The 22,382-nt window shown below is 42.0% G+C and overlaps 1 protein-coding gene across 1 annotated transcript in view; it reads right to left on the bottom strand.

Annotated features, from left to right (window-relative positions):
- LOC112262507 (PDZ domain-containing protein 2) overlaps positions 1–22,091 on the bottom strand; it is a 242,216-nt gene extending 220,125 nt beyond the window's left edge. Inside the window, exons 1-2 of the mRNA XM_042331146.1 lie at positions 21,945–22,091; positions 21,179–21,756 (exon numbers count right to left, since the gene is read on the bottom strand). Coding sequence (XP_042187080.1) covers positions 21,179–21,756; positions 21,945–22,091 — 725 coding nt within the window. The remainder of the gene's footprint in view (positions 1–21,178; positions 21,757–21,944) is intronic.
- Positions 22,092–22,382: the final 291 nt, after the last annotated feature.

Raw genomic sequence — 22,382 nt, 5'->3', positions numbered from 1 at the left:
GTTAGAGTGTTGGACTAGTAACCAGCAGGTAGCCTAGTGGTTAGAGTGTTGGACTAGTAACCAGCAGGTAGCCTAGTGGTTAGAGTGTTGGACTAGTAACCAGCAGGTAGCCTAGTGGTTAGAGTGTTGGACTAGTAACCAGCAGGTAGCCTAGTGGTTAGGGTTGGACTAGTAACCAGCAGGTAGCCTAGTGGTTAGAGTGTTGGACTAGTAACCAGCAGGTAGCCTAGTGGTTAGAGTGTTGGACTAGTAACCAGCAGGTAGCCTAGTGGTTAGAGTTTTGGACTAGTAACCAGCAGGTAGCCTAGTGGTTAGAGTGTTGGACTAGTAACCAGCAGGTAGCCTAGTGGTTAGAGTGTTGGACTAGTAACCAGCAGGTAGCCTAGTGGTTAGAGTGTTGGACTAGTAACCAGCAGGTAGCCTAGTGGTTAGAGTGTTGGACTAGTAACCAGCAGGTAGCCTAGTGGTTAGAGTGTTGGACTAGTAACCAGCAGGTAGCCTAGTGGTTAGAGTGTTGGGTCAGTAACCGAAAGGTTTCTAGATCGAATCCCTGAGCGGACAAGGTAAAAATCTGTCATTCTGCCTCTGAACAAGGCAGTTCCCCTGTTCCCCGGTAGGCTGTCATTATAAATAATAATGTGTTCTCATCTGACTAGTTAAAGAAAGGTTCAAGATAAAATACAATTATTTGATCAATAGTGGGGAAAAAAGGTATTAACGATAAATAATTCAATTAAGACAGCACTTCTAAAATACTTTTTTGATTATGGCACAAATTAAAATGTGGCAGTGACCATGAACTGATGTTTCAGCGTTCGACGAGCCACATGTGCACATGCACAGTCACAAGATTGCTAGACGAGCAATTTCCACCGTCGTGGTACAGATGAAGCCTGAGCTGGAATGTGAAGCTGGCTAGCGTTAGAAACCCCAGAGTAGATCTAGCTTGCTACGTAGTATACCCCTCAGGTGTTCTGTCACAGACAGACACTCTGAAGAGGTCTCTGATGATCTGCTGATAACACACCTAATTAATAGTAAACAGGGGAGGGGCTATCAAAATCCATTTCTGACAATATAGGTTTGTTATGACTGAGTTTCAGAGACAGATTACTGAAGGATGTACAGCCAAACACCAACTCTGGACCAGCTAAACAGCAACTCTTTCAAATATAATAGAACTATCTATTTTCACCTCCCCCCTCAACATGACCCCGTCATACTGTCCTGTCCACATAACAAATATTCCTATTGTAACATCCCCTATTCGGTGGCATTCCTAATGTAACATGCCCTATTCAGTGACATTCCTAATGTAACATGCCCTATTCAGTGACATTCCTATTGTAACATGCCCTATTCAGTGACATCCCTATTGTAACATCCCCTATTCAGTGACAGGTCTCGTCTTTCTCAGAGACTGACCATCTCATTCAACCCATCTATTGTTTTCTTAGATTCATGTCTGTGGCCTGAGCCTGACCTCATAATCTCTTATAAAGCTTATAATAAGACATTATAAAGACTCATGTGCTTATAACAAGTAATCAGGTATTATACCTGCAGGCTTTAAGTAGTCTTACCCACAATTCAACCGGTTTTCTACTGGCCTCTGCTATTGTCAACCACCTTGGTTTCTACTGGTATATACTGTACGCATTTCCAATGGATTCTTGACCATTTTCCCCCCCCAATCACCTTCTACTGTTCTATACACATATCTACAGGTCTCTACTACTACACCGCCAGTGTCTCCCTTCACTACGTCTTTAACCAAAGCAGTCTGGGTATGCATTCCTCAGATTCCATGGCCGAGGTTCCAGGGACAGTGGCATCATTCATAACTCTCACTCTTTACAGTACATTAAAGCCAGCCGGGGGAAAAATGGGTTTAATTTAACAGAACAGTATAAGTTAAATAGTACAGCAATCATTAAGAACTGTTTGGTGGACATGTTTACAATAACAGTCAGTGCAGCAACAACTTTTGAGACAAAAGCAATTTCTTGAAAGAGTTCATTGGATAATTATTATTATTATTATTATTGATCATTGTTTGTGTTGTTTTAGCAGTTTGTTCTGTTTACAGTTTAACTAGAGCAAAAACCTGAGTGGGAGACGACTGTTGGCGACTCAGCAGCAGTATCTGTGAATGACCATCTGTTAGTGCCACCTAGTGGACACTGTTAAAACAACAACCCAATTGCAACCATTCACTGTAGAATGTATATTATCCATCCAACACAACACAGTAGCACAAAACTCTAATGTAGGCTCTACCCCAACAATCTAACAAAATCTACAGGTTCAGAGGAGTAAATGTAGAAGAGAAGATCGTGGGATGATTCATAGGTTGAGTCCCTATGGGCCCTGGACAAAAGTAGTGCACTAAATAGGGAATAGGGCCCTGGACAAAAGTAGTGCACTAAATAGAGAATAGGGTGCCATTTGGGATGATTCATAATGGGAGTTATGGCCCACCATCACCTGAGATAAAGAACCAATTACAACCATCACCTGATATAAAGAACCAATTACAACCATCACCTGAGATAAAGAACCAATTACAACCATCACCTCGGATAAAGATCCAATTACAACCATCACCTGAGATAAAGAACCAATTACAACCATCACCTGAGATAAAGAACCAATTACAACCATCACCTGAGATAAAGAACCAATTACAACCATCACCTGAGATAAAGAACCAATTACAACCATCACCTCAGATAAAGATCCAATTACAACCATCACCTGAGATAAATATCCAATTAACACCATCACCTGAGATAAAGAACCAATTAGAAACCTAAACTAGAATAAAGATCCTATTATAACCCTCACCTAGAATAAAGATCATATTATAACCCTCACCTGGAATAAAGATACAACCATCACCTGAGATAAATAACCCTGACCATCACCTGAATAAAGATACAACCCGTTATAACCCATCACCTGAGATAAAGAATAAAGATCCTCACCTGTTAGAACCCTCACCTAGAGATAAAGAACCAATTACAACCATCACCTGGAATAAAGATCCAACCATTATAACCCATCACCTAAAGAATAAAGATCCCATTATAAGCAAATCAAATCAAATAAAATTTATTTATATAAAGCCCATCACCTGAGATAAAGTACCATCAGCTGATATCTCAAAGTGCTGATATACAGAAACCCATCACCTAAAACCCCAAACAGCAAGCAATGCAGGATGAACCAATTACAACCATAGAAGCACCATCAAGATAAAGCCTCACCATCAGAATAAAGATCCTGTTTAACCTCACCATCACCTGAATAAAGATCCCATCACCTGAGATAAAACCCTCACCTCAGAATAAAGATACAACCATGTTTAACCTCACCTAGAATAAAGATCACCTGAGATTATAAACCATCACCTAGAATAAAAAGATCACCTGATTTAACCTCACCTAGAATAAAGATCCTGTTATAACCCTCACCTGAGATAAAGAATAAAGATCCTACAACCATTATAACCCTCACCTCACCTGAATAAAGAACCAATTACAACCATCACCTGATTTAACCTCAACCTCAGAATAAAGATCCTCACCTGAGATTAACCTAGAATAAAGATCATATTATAAACTAAAATCTCACCTAGAATAAAGATCCTATTATAACCCTCACCTAGAATAAAGATCACCTAGAAAAAGATCCAATTATAACTGTCACCTATAAAGATCCATATTATAACCCTCACCTGGAATAAAGATCCTGTTATAAAGACCCTCACCTAGAATAAAGATAACCCCACCTAGAATAAAGATCCTATTATAGCCTCACCTAGAATAAAGATCCTGTTATAACCCTCACCTAGAATAAAGATCCTGTTTAACCTCACCTAGAATAAAGATCCTATTATAACCCTCACCTAGAATAAAGATCCTGTTATAACCCTCACCTAGAATAAAGATCCTGTTTAACCTCACCTAGAATAAAGATCCTATTATAACCCTCACCTAGAATAAAGATCCTGTTTAACCTCACCTAGAATAAAGATCCCATTATAAGCCTCACCTAGAATAAAGATCCTGTTATAACCCTCACCTAGAATAAAGATCCTGTTATAACCCTCACCTAGAATAAAGATCCTGTTAACCTCACCTAGAATAAAGATCCTATTATAACCCTCACCTAGAATAAAGTTCCAATTATAATCCTGAGATAAAGATCATATTATAACTTCATATAGAGATCCTATTATAACTTCATAAAGAGATCCTATTATAACTTCATATAGAGATCCTATTATAACCCTCATTATAAAGATCCTATTATAACCATATAGAATAAAGATCCTATTATAACTTCACCTAAATAAAGATCCTATTATAACTTCACCTAGAATAAAGATCCTGTTATAACCTCACCTAGAATAAAGATCCTATTATAACTTCATAGAAAAAGATCCTATTATAACTTCATAAAAAGATCCTATTATAACTTCATATAGAGATCCTATTATAACTTCATAGAATAGAGATCCTATTATACCTTCATAAAGAGATCCTATTATAACTTCATAAAGAGATCCTATTTTAACTTCATAAAGAGATCCTATTATAACTTCATATAGAGATCCTATTATAACTTCATATAGAGATCCTATTATAACTTCATAAAGAGATCCTATTATAACTTCATAAAGAGATCCTATTATAACTTCATAAAGAGATCCTATTATAACTTCATAAAGAGATCCTATTATAACTTCATAAAGAGATCCTATTATAACTTAGAGATCCTATTATAACTAGAGATCCTATTATAACTTCATATCCTATTATAACTTCATAAAGAGATCCTATTATAACTTCATAAAGAGATCCTATTATAACTTCATATAGAGATCCTATAACTTCATATAGAGATCCTATTATAACTTCATATAGAGATCCTATTATAACTTCATATAGAGATCCTATTATAACTTCATATAGAGATCCTATTATAACTTCATATAGAGATCCTATTATAACTTCATATAGAGATCCTATTATAACTTCATAAAGAGATCCTATTATAACTTCATAAAGAGATCCTATTATAACTTCATATAGAGATCCTATTATAACTTCATATAGAGATCCTATAACTTCATAAAGAGATCCTATTATAACTTCATAAAGAGATCCTATTTTAACTTCATAAAGAGATCCTATTATAACTTCATATAGAGATCCTATTATAACTTCATATAGAGATCCTATTATAACTTCATATAGAGATCCTATTATAACTTCATAAAGAGATCCTATTATAACTTCATAAAGAGATCCTCTTTGAAGGACAGACTTACAGAGTTTCAGTTCCAGAGGTACAGCATCTAGGAGAACATCTCTGCTCTGTCTGTCTGTGGTAAATGCCTTAAGAGATATGGTATGGGACCTGTTAGTTCGTTTTGATTTAGCCTACATTCCATTTTCTGCTCTCAGAATTCATCAAATTCCTACCTCAAAGACGGATACAGAGAGAGAAAGAGAGAGACAGAGACAGAGAGAGACAGAGAGAGAGAGAGAGAGAGAGACAGAGACAGAGACGACACCATGTCACAATTATTCGAGTCACAAGGTCTGAGTCTCAAGTAAAACTCGAGTCGAGTACAAGTCGTGCATTCTAAGAGCAATTCAAGTGGAGTCACAAGTTTTCAAGTAAGAAAATATACATCTATACAGGAAACGACTTGTGGAACTACAAATCGTTGTCTATTTATTGAGGCTACCAGACAGCCCTTTTCGTGATTTCGCCTACAACCCATTTTGATGATGTAATTGTAACATAGGGCCCTTGTAGCAGCTGTTAAGAGCAGGACACCAGCAGAAGGCAAGGCAGGTTGACGTGCTCAGAGTGTACATTTATTTACAGATCTTGGTGATCCAATGGTGAAATAGCCATATCGTTAAGCAATAAGGCCTGAGGGGGTGTGGTATGTGGCCAATATACCACAGGTTAGGGATGTTATTATGCACAATGCAACGTGGAGTGCCTGGACACAGCCCTTAGCCGTGGTATATTGGCCATATACCACAAACCCACAATGATGCCTTATTGCTATTATAAACTGGTTACCAATGTAATCAGAACAGTAAAAATACATGTTTTGTCATACACATTGTATATATGGTCTGATATACCACGGCTTTCAGCCAATCAGCATTCAGGGCTCGAACCACCCGGTTTATAATACAAAATATACAAGTAGATTGACCAAATAGACACGAGTCCAAAAGAAATAGGACTGTAATCAGGCCTACACTGTCTTATCTGAACAGACACAGGTAGGGGGCCAGACTGTATCAGGCCTACACTGTCTTATCTGAACAGACACAGGTAGAGGGCCAGACTGTATCAGGCCTACACTGTCTTATCTGAACAGACACAGGTAGAGGGCCAGACTGTATCAGGCCTACACTGTCTTATCTGAACAGACACAGGTAGAGGGCCAGACTGTATCAGGCCTACACTGTCTTATCTGAACAGACACAGGTAGAGGGCCAGACTGTATCAGGCCTACACTGTCTTATCTGAACAGACACAGGTAGAGGGCCAGACTGTATCAGGCCTACACTGTCTTATCTGAACAGACACAGGTAGAGGGCCAGACTGTATCAGGCCTACACTGTCTTATCTGAACAGACACAGGTAGAGGGCCAGACTGTATCAGGCCTACACTGTCTTATCTGCACAGACACAGGTAGAGGGCCAGACTGTATCAGGCTTACACTGTCTTATCTGAACAGACACAGGTAGAGGGCCAGACTGTATCAGGCCTACACTGTCCTATCTGAACAGACACAGGTAGAGGGCCAGACTGTATCAGGCTTACACTGTCTTATCTGAACAGACACAGGTAGGGGGCCAGACTGTATCAGGCCTACACTGTCTTATCTGAACAGACACAGGTAGAGGGCCAGACTGTATCAGGCCTACACTGTCCTATCTGACCAGACACAGGTAGAGGGCCAGACTGTATCAGGACTACACTGTCTTATCTGAACAGACACAGGTAGAGGGCCAGACAGTACAGCCTCCCCTTGAGAAACCAAATATAATCTAACAGGTAGTGGGCCAGACAGTACAGCCTCCCCTTGAGAAACCAAATATAATCTAACAGGTAGAGGGCCAGACTGTACAGCCTCCCCTTGAGAAACCAAATATAATCTAACAGGTAGAGGGCCAGACTGTACAGCCTCCCCTTGAGAAACCAAATATAATCTAACAGGTAAGGGCCAGGTACAGCCTCCCCTTGAGAAACCAAATATAATCTAACAGGTAGAGGGCCAGACAGTACAGCCTCCCCTTGAGAAACCAAATATAATCTAACAGGTAGAGGGCCAGACAGTACAGCCTCCCTTGAGAAACCAAATATAATCTAACAGGTAGAGGGCCAGACAGTACAGCCTCCCCTTGAGAAACCAAATATAATCTAACAGGTAGAGGGCCAGACTGTACAGCCTCCCCTTGAGAAACCAAATATAATCTAACAGGTAGAGGGCCAGACAGTACAGCCTCCCCTTGAGAAACCAAATATAATCTAACAGGTAGAGACCTACATAATATAAGCACTTGCCCCCAGGACCATACAATTATTATTTATATTTTTTTTACCTTTATTTAACTGGGCAAGTTAGTTAAGAACAAATTACTTATTTACAATGACGGCCTACCAAAAGGCAAAAGGCCTCCTGCGGGGACGGACGGGGGCCTGGGATTAAAATAAATAAATAAAATATAAATATAGGACAAAACACACATCACGACAAGAGAGACAACACTACACTACATAAAGAGAGACAACACTACACTACATAAAGAGAGACAACACAACACTACACTACATAAAGAGAGACAACACTACACTACATAAAGAGAGACAACACTACACTACATAAAGAGAGACAACACTACACTACATAAAGAGAGACAACACTACACTACATAAAGAGAGACAACACTACACTACATAAAGAGAGACAACACTACACTACATAAAGAGAGACAACACTACACTACATAAAGAGAGACAACACTACACTACATAAAGAGAGACAACACTACACTACATAAAGAGAGACAACACAACACTACATAAAGAGAGACAACACTACACTACATAAAGAGAGACAACACTACACTACATAAAGAGAGACAACACTACACTACATAAAGAGAGACAACACTACACTACATAAAGAGAGACAACACAACACTACATAAAGAGAGACAACACTACACTACATAAAGAGAGACAACACAACACTACATAAAGAGAGACAACACAACACTACATAAAGAGAGACAACACAACACTACATAAAGAGAGACAACACTACACTACATAAAGAGAGACAACACTACACTACATAAAGAGAGACACCACTACATAAAGAGAGACAACACTACACTACATAAAGAGAGACACCACTACACTACATAAAGAGAGACACCACTACATAAAGAGAGACAACACTACACTACATAAAGAGAGACACCACTACATAAAGAGAGACAACACTACATAAAGAGAGACATCACTACATAAAGAGAGACAACACTACACTACATAAAGAGAGACATCACTACATAAAGAGAGACAACACTACACTACATAAAGAGAGACAACACTACATAAAGAGAGACAACACTACACTACATAAAGAGAGACAACACTACATAAAGAGAGACAACACTACACTACATAAAGAGAGACAACACTACATAAAGAGAGACAACACTACACTACATAAAGAGAGACAACACTACATAAAGAGAGACAACACTACACTACATAAAGAGAGACAACACTACACTACATAAAGAGAGACAACACTACATAAAGAGAGACAACACTACACTACATAAAGAGAGACAACACTACACTACATAAAGAGAGACAACACTACATAAAGAGAGACAACACTACATAAAGAGAGACAACACTACATAAAGAGAGACAACACTACATAAAGAGAGACAACACTACATAAAGAGAGACAACACTACACTACATAAAGAGAGACAACACTACATAAAGAGAGACAACACTACATAAAGAGAGACAACACTACATAAAGAGAGACAACACTACACTACATAAAGAGAGACAACACTACATAAAGAGAGACAACACTACATAAAGAGAGACAACACTACATAAAGAGAGACAACACTACATAAAGAGAGACAACACTACATAAAGAGAGACAACACTACATAAAGAGAGACAACACTACATAAAGAGAGACAACACTACACTACATAAAGAGAGACATCACTACATAAAGAGAGACAACACTACACTACATAAAGAGAGACAACACTACATAAAGAGAGACAACACTACACTACATAAAGAGAGACAACACTACATAAAGAGAGACAACACTACACTACATAAAGAGAGACAACACTACGCTACATAAAGAGAGACAACACTACACTACATAAAGAGAGACAACACTACATAAAGAGAGACAACACTACACTACATAAAGAGAGACAACACTACACTACATAAAGAGAGACAACACTACATAAAGAGAGACATCACTACATAAAGAGAGACAACACTACATAAAGAGAGACATCACTACATAAAGAGAGACAACACTACATAAAGAGAGACAACACTACACTACATAAAGAGAGACATCACTACATAAAGAGAGACAACACTACATAAAGAGAGACAACACTACACTACATAAAGAGAGACAATACAACACTACATAAAGAGAGACAACACTACGCTACATAAAGAGAGACAACACTACACTACATAAAGAGAGACAACACTACATAAAGAGAGACAACACTACACTACATAAAGAGAGACCTAAGACAACACTACACTACATAAGGAGAGACTACACTACATAGAGACAACACTACATAAAGAGAGACAACACTACATAAAGAGAGACATCACTACATAAAGAGAGACATCACTACATAAAGAGAGACACCACAACACTACATAAAGAGAGACACCACTACATAAAGAGAGACAACACTACATAAAGAGAGACAACACTACATAAAGAGAGACAACACAACACTACATAAAGAGAGACAACACTACACTACATAAAGAGAGACAACACTACATAAAGAGAGACAACACTACACTACAGAAAGAGAGACAACACAACACTACATAAAGAGAGACAACACAACACTACATAAAGAGAGACAACACAACACTACATAAAGAGAGACAACACTACACTACATAAAGAGAGACAACACTACATAAAGAGAGACAACACTACACTACATAAAGAGAGACAACACAACACTACATAAAGAGAGACAACACAACACTACATAAAGAGAGACAACACAACACTACATAAAGAGAGACAACACAACACTACATAAAGAGAGACAACACTACACTACATAAAGAGAGACAACACAATACTACATAAAGAGAGACAACACAACACTACATAAAGAGAGACAACACAACACTACACTACATAAAGAGAGACAACACAACACTACATAAAGAGAGACAACACAACACTACATAAAGAGAGACAACACTACACTACATAAAGAGAGACAACACAACACTACATAAAGAGAGACAACACAACACTACACTACATAAAGAGAGACATCACAACACTACATAAAGAGAGACAACACTACACTACATAAAGAGAGACAACACTACATAAAGAGAGACAACAACACTACATAAAGAGAGACAACACTACACTACATAAAGAGAGACAACAACACTACACTACATAAAGAGAGACAACACTACATAAAGAGAGACAACACTACACTACATAAAGAGAGACAACACTACACTACATAGAGACAACACTACACTACATAAAGAGAGACGACAACACGACATAAAGAGAGACGACAACACTACATAAAGAGAGACAACAACACTACATAAAGAGAGACACCACAACACTACATAAAGAGAGACACCACAACACTACATAAATAGAGACAACACTACACTACATAAAGAGAGACAACACAACACTACATAAAGAGAGACAACACAACACTACATAAAGAGAGACAACACAACACTACATAAAGAGAGACAACACAATACTACATAAAGAGAGACAACACAACACTACATAAAGAGAGACAACACAACACTACATAAAGAGAGACAACACAACACTACATAAAGAGAGACAACACAACACTACATAAAGAGAGACAACACTACATAAAGAGAGACAACACAACACTACATAAAGAGAGACAACACAACACTACATAAAGAGAGACAACACAACACTACATAAAGAGAGACAACACAACACTACATAAAGAGAGACAACACAACACTACATAAAGAGAGACAACACTACACTACATAAAGAGAGACAACACAACACTACATAAAGAGAGACAACACAACACTACATAAAGAGAGACAACACTACACTACATAAAGAGAGACAACACTACACTACATAAAGAGAGACAACACTACACTACATAAAGAGAGACAACACTACACTACATAAAGAGAGACAACACTACACTACATAAAGAGAGACAACACTACACTACATAAAGAGAGACAACACTACACTACATAAAGAGAGACAACACTACACTACATAAAGAGAGACAACACTACACTACATAAAGAGAGACAACACTACACTACATAAAGAGAGACAACACTACACTACATAAAGAGAGACAACACTACACTACATAAAGAGAGACAACACTACACTACATAAAGAGAGACAACACTACACTACATAAAGAGAGACCTAAGACAACAACATAGCATGGTAGCAACACATGACAACACAGCATGGTAGCAACACAACACGACAACAACATGGTAGCAACACAACATGACAAGAGAGACAACACAACACTATATAAAGAGAGACCTAAGACAACAACATAGCATGGTAGCAACACATGACAACACAGCATGGTAGCAACACTTGACAACACAGCATGGTAGCAACACAACACGACAACAACATGGTAGCAACACAACATGACAAGAGAGACAACACAACACTATATAAAGAGAGACCTAAGACAACAACATTCCATGGTAGCAACTCATGACAACACAGCATGGTAGCAACACAACACGACAACAACATGGCAGCAACACAACATGACAAGAGAGACAACACAACACTATATAAAGAGAGACCTAAGACAACAACATACCATGGTAGCAACACATGACAACACAGCATGGTAGCAACACAACACGACAACAACATGGCAGCAACACAACATGGTAACAGCACAAAACATGGTACAACCATTATTGGGCACAGACAACAGCACAAAGGGCAAGAAGGTAGAGACAACAATACATCACGAGAAGCAGCCACAACTGTCAGTAAGAGTGTCCATGATTGAGTCTTTGACTGAAGAGATTGAGATAAAGTTTTCCAGTTTGAGCGTTTGTTGCAGCGACTGGAATTTATAACCAATAAACTGATTTTACAATGTAAAAGGCCATTTCCACATCCATTGGTACATTCCTCTTAATCAGATATGATGATTATTAATGATATTTCAGCACCATGCATCCACGGAACAATCATTTTTCTCCTATTCAACGTTCTGACTCCAAAGCGTGTTGCGCAGGCCACGTGGCCTATTTCTATACGCACTGAGACGCGCACGGTCCTCTACGCGCAGCAGGGACACACGGAACGCAGACACACGGAACGCAGACACACGGAACGCAGACACACGGAACGCAGACACACGGAACGCAGACATAACCCTGGAAATGTGAACAAACGAAACCAGACATTGAATTAAATTAACAGAACTTCTACCTCATGAGTCTTGAGAATGTTCATGTCCACTGAGTAAGAAATGGTTGGCTAAATAAATAAAAAAGTAATGTAGCAAGACTATCAAACATGAAACATACAATGTGGACATGTTGCAATAAACGGTACGGGATGGAGTGATTAAACGCTAGCAATTATTGTAGTATTATATGGAATATATATTTACGACATATGGCCTATGCTTTTTAAATGTGTCAAAGCAACGGCAAACATTTCAATAAGACACACATAAATAAATCACTCCACTTGGCGGGAAGTTTGGAGAGCAGAAGTGAAGAGCCGCGCGCCTGTGACGCGTCTTCACCTCAGTTATAATAAAATGTAACAACGAATTCCAAGCGTCATACATTAAGTAAATTATCAATGTCAATCAAATGATACATACCAAAAACACCAGTAGGCCTATGCTAGTAATTGTTGCCCCATCGCTGGTGAGCTTTCAATGTAACAGTTAATATTCTTGATATTCTTGATCACCAAACAATTTTCAGAGCTGCATATTTATTTTACGGAAATTGTACCCGTGGGTGTAAAGTACTTAAATAAAAAATACTTTAAAGTACTATTTAAGTAGCTTTTTTGGGGGGGCGGGGGTATCTTTACTTTACTATTTATATTTTGAATACTTTTACTTCACAAAATGTCTAATGAATGAAAATAATTTACTTTTAACTCCCATACATTTTCTCAGGACACCCAAAAGTACACCTTACATTTTGAATACTTAGCAGGACAGGAAAATGGACCAATTCACAAATGTATCAAGAGAACATCCCTGGTCATCCCTACTGCCTCTGATCTGGAGGACTCACTAAACAGAGAACATCCCTGGTCATCCCTACTGCCTCTGATCTGGAGGACTCACTAAACAGAGAATATCCCTGGTCATCCCTACTGCCTCTGATCTGGAGGACTCACTAAACAGAGAACATCCCTGGTCATCTCTACTGCCTCTGATCTGGAGGACTCACTAAACAGAGAACATCCCTGGTCATCCCTACTGCCTCTGATCTGGAGGACTCACTAAACAGAGAACATCCCTGGTCATCCCTACTGCCTCTGATCTGGAGGACTCATTAAACAGAGAACATCCCTGGTCATCTCTACTGCCTCTGATCTGGAGGACTCACTAAACAGAGAACATCCCTGGTCATCCCTACTGCTTCTGATCTGGAGGACTCACTAAACAGAGAACATCCCTGGTCATCTCTACTGCCTCTGATCTGGTGGACTCACTAAACAGAGAACATCCCTGGTCATCCCTACTGCCTCTGATCTGGAGGACTCACTAAACAGAGAACATCCCTGGTCATCTCTACTGCCTCTGATCTGGAGGACTCACTAAACAGAGAACATCCTTGGTCATCCCTACTGCCTCTTATCTGGTGGACTCACTAAACAGAAATGCTTTGTTTTTAAATTATGTCTACGTTTTGGAGAGTGCCCCTGGCTATAGGTAAAAAAAATAACATATCTGGTTTGGTTTGCATAATATAAGGAATTTTAAGGAATTTAAAATTATTTATACATTTCTGTGTACAGCTATAGTATGATACAGAGGGAGAGCAGGATGAGTCTAGACTACCATTCTATAGGCTGGTTCAGTAGCCCACAGTAAGATTCCAGTCGGACTACTGTAGACTCTCACTTTCCATTGGGCAGTTGAAGGGAACTAGCACTTCCTGTGTAATCACCCCCATAAAGCCGATCATAGAAAGGAATTTAATTCGGGGCCTCAGCAGAGCAGCCAGACAGTAAAACCTGCCAATCCGGCTTGGGAACGACAGCTTTAATCCACAACCCATCTGGGACCCACAGACAGACAACGACTTGGTAAATCAAAATAAAAAAGGATATTTGTTTTCCCTGTAATACTACTTGCCACTTAGCACTTTTATGAAGTTGGCTTTAGCCCAGATCGGTTCCCAATCTCCCAACCTCATTACTAACTACCAACAAGCCCTTTGATGAAGTTGGCTTTAGCCCAGATCGGTTCCCATATCTCCCAACCTCATTACTAACTACCAACAAGCCATTTGACAAGGTTGACTTTAGCCCAGATCGGTTCCCATATCTCCCAACCTCATTACTAACTACCAACAAGCCATTTGACGAGGTTGACTTTAGCCCAGATCGGTTCCCATATCTCCCAACCTCATTACTAACTACCAACAAGCCATTTGATGAACTTGGCTTTAGCCCAGATCGGTTCCCAATCTCCCAACCTCATTACTAACTACCAACAAGCCATTTGATGGAGTTGGCTTTAGCCCAGATTGGTTCCCAATCTCCCAACCTCATTACTAACTACCAACAAGCCATTTGATGAAGCTGGCTTTAGCCCAGATCGGTTCCCAATCTCCCAACCTCATTACTAACTACCAACAAGCCATTTGACGAGGTTGACTTTAGCCCAGATCGGTTCCCATATCTCCCAACCTCATTACTAACTACCAACAAGCCATTTGATGAAGTTGGCTTTAGCCCAGATCGGTTCCCAATCTCCCAACCTCATTACTAACTTCCAACAAGCCATTTGATGAACTTGGCTTTAGCCCAGATCGGTTCCCAATCTCCCAACCTCATTACTAACTACCAACAAGCCATTTGATGAAGTTGGCTTTAGCCCAGATCGGTTTCCAATCTCCCAACCTCATTACTAACTAACAACAAGCCATTTGATGAAGATGGCTTTAGCCCAGATCGGTTCCCAATCTCCCAACCTCATTACTAACTACCAACAAGCCATTTGATGGAGTTGGCTTTAGCCCAGATTGGTTCCCAATCTCCCAACCTCATTACTAACTACCAACAAGCCATTTGATGAAGCTGGCTTTAGCCCAGATTGGTTCCCAATCTCCCAACCTCATTACTAACTACCAACAAGCCATTTGATGAAGCTGGCTTTAGCCCAGATCGGTTTCCAATCTCCCAACCTCATTACTAACTACCAACAAGCCATTTGATGAAGCTGGCTTTAGCCCAGATTGGTTCCCAATCTCCCAACCTCATTACTAACTACCAACAAGCCATTTGATGAAGCTGGCTTTAGCCCAGATCGGTTCCCAATCTCCCAACCTCATTACTAACTACCAACAAGCCATTTGATGGAGTTGGCTTTAGCCCAGATTGGTTCCCAATCTCCCAACCTCATTACTAACTACCAACAAGCCATTTGATGAAGCTGGCTTTAGCCCAGATTGGTTCCCAATCTCCCAACCTCATTACTAACTACCAACAAGCCATTTGATGAAGTTGGCTTTAGCCCAGATCGGTTTCCAATCTCCCAACCTCATTACTAACTAACAACAAGCCATTTGATGAAGCTGGCTTTAGCCCAGATCGGTTCCCAATCTCCCAACCTCATTACTAACTACCAACAAGCCATTTGATGAAGCTGGCTTTAGCCCAGATTGGTTCCCAATCTCCCAACCTCATTACTAACTACCAACAAGCCATTTGATGAAGCTGGCTTTAGCCCAGATTGGTTCCCAATCTCCCAACCTCATTACTAACTACCAACAAGCCATTTGATGAAGCCGGCTTTAGCCCAGATCGGTTCCCAATCTCCCAACCTCATTACTAACTACCAACAAGCCATTTGATGAAGCTGGCTTTAGCCCAGATTGGTTCCCAATCTCCCAACAACACTGAAAAAAAGGCGTTCGTCCAATGTTTTATGAGCTGAAATAAAAGATTCCAGAAACGTTTCATACTTCAGTGGGTAAATGTTCACCTTCGATGGCCACTGGCACGCTGGAGAAGTTTGTTCTTCACGGATGAATCGCGGTTTCAACTGTACCGGGCAGATGGCAGACAGCGTGTATGGCTTTGTGCCCCATGGTGTCAGTAGGGTTATGGTATGGGCAGACATAAAATACGGACAATGAACACAACTGAATTTTCTCAATAGCAACTTCAATGCACAGAGATACCGTGATGAGATCCTGAGGCCCATTGTAAGTGCCATTCATCCGCCGCCATCACCTCATGTTTCAGCATAATAATGCACGGCCCCATGTTACAAGGATCTGTACACAATTCCTGGAAGCTGAACATGTCCCAGTTCTTCCATGACCTGTATACTCACCAGAAATGTCACCCGTTGAGCATGTTCGGGATGCTCTGGATTGACGTGTACGACAACGTGTTCCAGTTCCCGCCAATATCCAGCAACTTCACACAACAATTGAAGATGGGTGGGACAACATTCCACAAGTAGTTGAATATTTTTTTTTTATGTATTCGGAAATACACTTGGAAAGCTTTTTGAAACACTCAAATACACTCCCATGCATTTAGTCCAGGTATTTGAAAATAGGTATTTTACAAATACTAATTAAAATACTAAAATAAAATGACTTGTTTTTGGACTGTGTATTTGAGACCTGTGAACCCAGGTCTGAAACCAATAAACACTGGCCACTTTTCTCTCCCTCTCTTCCCATAACTCCATCCAACACTTGTATTTCTGTACCCCCGATCCAAACCCGCTGATCAATCGCCTTGCAGGCACTGATGGACCATTATACCCTGGCAGCACAGCCCGTCTTAGCCTGGGAATCAGTCACACTTTAACTTTCAGATGAATATCTGCCTGCGGTCCCCCGTCTGCCCCACACCACAATGACTAAGAAAAGCATCAGATGATTAAACAACATTATTCAATCTGAGAGCCAGGGCTTGTATCTTTTATACAAGTCTCTAATTCTTTCCCTCGGAAGGCAAAGTTTGCGCCCTGAATGGCACCATATTCCCTATATAGTGCACTACTTTTGACCAGGGCCCTATAGGGAATAAGGTGCAGTTTGGGACACAAGATAAGTCACCACTATGTGGGCAGGCAGAGTTACCGCTCCTACTGGTTGTGGGAAAAAGGAGAAGAGTGTTTTTTCACAGGTCCATGAGAAAAGAGCCAGCTCACAACTTCCTCGTCCTCCTGGTATAGTTAGTCTCACAGCCCGGGGAAATGTCTGATATCCCTCCTTCCAACTTTCCCTCGCCAACGGTTTGTTTTTCTCTTTCTGTCTGTCTTTCACACTCTCCCTTTTCTCTTTCTTTGCTTTCAAACGAGAGAGAAAAGAAGAGAGACATCAGACGTAGCCTAAAGAATCCTAGTTCAAACATCTAGTGCTGGTACTCAGACAGGCTCTTATCTCTAGACTGACAGTACAGGTACTCAGACAGGCTCTTATCCCTAGACTGACAGTACAGGTACTCAGACAGGCTCTTATCCCTAGACTGACAGTACAAGTACTCAGACAGGCTCTTATCCCTAGACTGACAGTACTAGTACTCAGACAGGCTCTTATCTCTAGACTGACAGTACTAGTATCAGACAGGCTCTTATCTCTAGACTGACAGTACTAGTACTCAGACAGGCTCTTATCCCTAGACTGACAGTACAGGTACTCAGACAGGCTCTTATCCCTAGACTGACAGTACAAGTACTCAGACAGGCTCTTATCTCTAGACTGACAGTACAGGTACTCAGACAGGCTCTTATCCCTAGACTGACAGTACTAGTACTCAGACAGGCTCTTATCCCTAGACTGACAGTACTAGTACTCAGACAGGCTCTTATCCCTAGACTGACAGTACTAGTACTCAGACAGGCTCTTATCCCTAGACTGACAGTACAGGTACTCAGACAGGCTCTTATCCCTAGACTGACAGTACAAGTACTCAGACAGGCTCTTATCTCTAGACTGACAGTACAGGTACTCAGACAGGCTCTTATCCCTAGACTGACAGTACAAGTACTCAGACAGGCTCTTATCCCTAGACTGACAGTACAGGTACTCAGACAGGCTCTTATCCCTAGACTGACAGTACAAGTACTCAGACAGGCTCTTATCCCTAGACTGACAGTACAGGTACTCAGACAGGCTCTTATCCCTAGACTGACAGTACAGGTACTCAGACAGGCTCTTATCCCTAGACTGACAGTACAGGTACTCAGACAGGCTCTTATCCCTAGACTGACAGTACAGGTACTCAGACAGGCTCTTATCCCTAGACTGACAGTACAGGTACTCAGACAGGCTCTTATCCCTAGACTGACAGTACAAGTACTCAGACAGGCTTTTACCCCTAGACTGACAGTACAAGTACTCAGACAGACTTTTATCCCTAGACTGACAGTACTAGTACTCAGACAGGCTCTTATCCCTAGACTGACAGTACAGGTACTCAGACAGGCTCTTATCCCTAGACTGACAGTACAGGTACTCAGACAGGCTCTTATCCCTAGACTGACAGTACAGGTACTCAGACAGGCTCTTATCCCTAGACTGACAGTACAGGTACTCAGACAGGCTCTTATCCCTAGACTGACAGTACAAGTACTCAGACAGGCTTTTACCCCTAGACTGACAGTACAAGTACTCAGACAGACTTTTATCCCTAGACTGACAGTACTAGTACTCAGACAGGCTTTTATCCCTAGACTGACAGTACAAGTACTCAGACAGGCTTTTATCCCTAGACTGACAGTACAAGTACTCAGACAGGCTTTTATCCCTAGACTGACAGTACAAGTACTCAGACAGACTTTTACCCCTAGACCAACAGAGCAGCAGAGGGTTGGGGGTTGGTTGGCGGAAGTTTCACCTGCAAAGATGTTGATGAAAGTTTATGGAAAGTATATGGAAAGTAATATGGAAGTATATGAACGTATATGAAGGTATATGGAAGTATATGAAAGTATATGAAAGTATCGCGACCCGGATCAACTATTGAGTGTGAATACTTTAGGGCTCTCTCAATCTCTCCCTCCCTCTCTCCCTCTCTCCCTCACAGACACGCAACCTCCTTTTGATGCCATGTCACATGATGCCAGTCTAACTAAGCCTGACTTGACACACACACACACAGACACACACAGACACACACAGACACAGACAGACACACAGACACACACACACACAGACAGACACACAGACACACAGACACACACACAAACACACACACACACACCACATACACAATTCCAAGAATGCTGCTCATCAGCAGATACAGTTTATATTGCATGAAATGATAATATGATGTGGCCAATCAGGACATGGAACGATAATGTGATGTTCCAATCAGGACATGGAATGATAATGTGATGTTCCAATCAGGACATGAAATGATAATGTGATGTTCCAATCAGGACATGGAATGACAATGTGATCAGTCAGATGTCCAGTTGCTTTATGAAATTAAACCTCCAATTCCAGCATCTATCTTTCTGTCATGGTAATACTCTTCGTGGTCAAGCTAATGTTGACTCTAACATGGAACCTTGGATTTGCTGTCAGTCTTCTTATAATGGGACTGAAACATGTCGTTTTTCACACTATATTCCCCTAATTTCCTCAGATGTGTGTTCAGAAGTGCAGAGACACCACTGGAGAGATGTCGACCATGGCTGGCCTCTCTCCCTCTCTTCCTCCTCACTCCCTTCCCTCCCTCTCTTCCTCCTCCCTCCCTTCCTGTCTTCCTCCTCCCTCCCTTCCCTCTCTTCCTCCTCCCTCCCTCCCTCTCTTCCTCCTCCTCCCTCCCTCCCTCTCTTCCTCCTCACTCCCTCCCTCCCCTCTCTTCCTCCCTCCCTCCCTCCCTCTCTTCCTCCTCCTTCCCTTCCTCTCTTCCTCCTCCCTCCCTCCCTTCCCTCTCTCCCTCCCTCCCTCCCTCCCCCTCCCTCCCTCCCTCCCTCCCTCCCTCCCTCCCTCCCTCCCTCCCTCCCTCCCTACCTACCTCCCTACCTCCCTCCCTCCCTCCCTTCCCTCTCTTCCTCCCTCCCTCCCTCCTCTCTCTCTCTCTTTCTCCTCTCTCTCTCTCTTTCTCCCTCCCTCCCTCCCTCCTCCCTTCCTTCCCTCCCTTTCTCTTTCTACCTCCCTCCCTGCCTCCCTCCCTCCCTCTCTTCCTCCTCCCTTCCTTCCTTCCCTCCCTCTCTCTTTCTCACTCCCTCTCTCCCTCCCAGTCTCCAGTAGTTGTCATGTGTCCAATAGACTCTCTCTCTTCACTGCCAACGAACCACAGAGTCTGCCTGGCCAAACACACTGAGGGCATTTGTCTGCTCCAAACTATGCCATGTTAGACAGATCCCTAGCAGCATACTGGCACGACGTGGATGGTAAAACTGTGCCTCTGACAGTGTGTGAGACGAAAACCCCTATAGTTCCTACAGGTTTTCACTGAAGTGAGTTGATCCAACAACCTCCAGGCCTCTGTGGTTGAGTGGGAGTGTGCAGCAACATACACATTATTCATGATGATTGAGATGCATTACAATCATTAGAAAAGGCTCCTCCTACCTGGCTCCCGTGACGTCGACGCCCACCATCAGCTGACCGTTGAGTGACAGCAGCTCGTCTCGTAGTTTAATTCTACCGCACCTCGCCGCGGGACTTCTCTTCCTCACCTCCGTTACCCAGATACACCCCACGTCCAACACGGGTCCCTGATCCCCCTTCCTCCTCCTCCTCCTTCTCCCTCCTCCCTTCTTCCTGTCCTCCCCCTCCGGATCCCCGAATATAGGGATGTTACCGAAACTGAGTCCCAGCTCTGCCCCGTCCCCCTCTCGCTTGGTGAGGCACACGGCTCGCACCTCCGCATCCACACCTCCACACGGCGTCGTGGGTCGGAGGGCGGGACTCTGGATCTCTCCTTCCTCTGTGAAGTTGAGCTGAATGTATTCCATCAGCTTCTGTATAGCGGCCTGGCATAGAGACATGTCTCCTCTGGTACCTCTGCAGCTGCCGCTGTTGACCATGCTGCCACTGACCGTGCTGCCACTGACCGTGCTGCCGCTGACCGTGCTGCCGCTGACCGTGCTGCCACTGACCGTGCTGCCACTGACCGTGCTGCAGGCATCCTCCTCATGTTCTGACTCCTGGGATACAGTTGGAGTTACAACAATGGATTGAAGTATCACTCCACAATATGACAGAGGCTGACAATAGATCATACAGATTTCAGAACCACATTGTGGACCACCGTTAGACTTTAGAGAAACAATCACAGTAGGCACTCGTAGTACAGTATGTAATTGATCACCCACACGTGTATGCAAAAACAGACCTGGTACGAGTCCTGGTCTGGGTCTCTGCTGGTGGTGGACTGCTGGTCTGGGTCTCCATAGTGGTCCTCGTACCTGGTCTGAGCCACCAGGAGCCAGTCCTCCAGTAGATGGATGTGGCTCAGGGCGTTCTCCTGGGTGATGGGCATCGTGGCTGGGGCTGGGCCTGACCAGAGCCCCACTGCATCCTGGGTCGATGGGCCCCTCTAGAGGCACCGGGGCTGGGAAGGGGTGTGGGAGTAAGGCTGATAACTGTTCATACAAATCCAAACACAGGAAGCTCTGTGGACTGAAGCTGCCTCCATCTCTAGCGATGGTGTTTGAAGACTTCGGGCGTCAGAGGAGCGAGAATCGAGGAGTGTGTGTGTCTGCCACATTTCCCCCATTCAGTAACGCCCCGGTCATGATGTCATCACCCAGAAACAAAACCAGAGCTGTCA

This window comes from Oncorhynchus tshawytscha, linkage group LG12 (assembly GCF_018296145.1).
Source record: "Oncorhynchus tshawytscha isolate Ot180627B linkage group LG12, Otsh_v2.0, whole genome shotgun sequence".
Taxonomy (NCBI): domain Eukaryota; kingdom Metazoa; phylum Chordata; class Actinopteri; order Salmoniformes; family Salmonidae; genus Oncorhynchus; species Oncorhynchus tshawytscha.
Note: the sequence above shows the minus strand (reverse complement) of the source record. Positions and strands in the feature narration are given on the sequence as shown.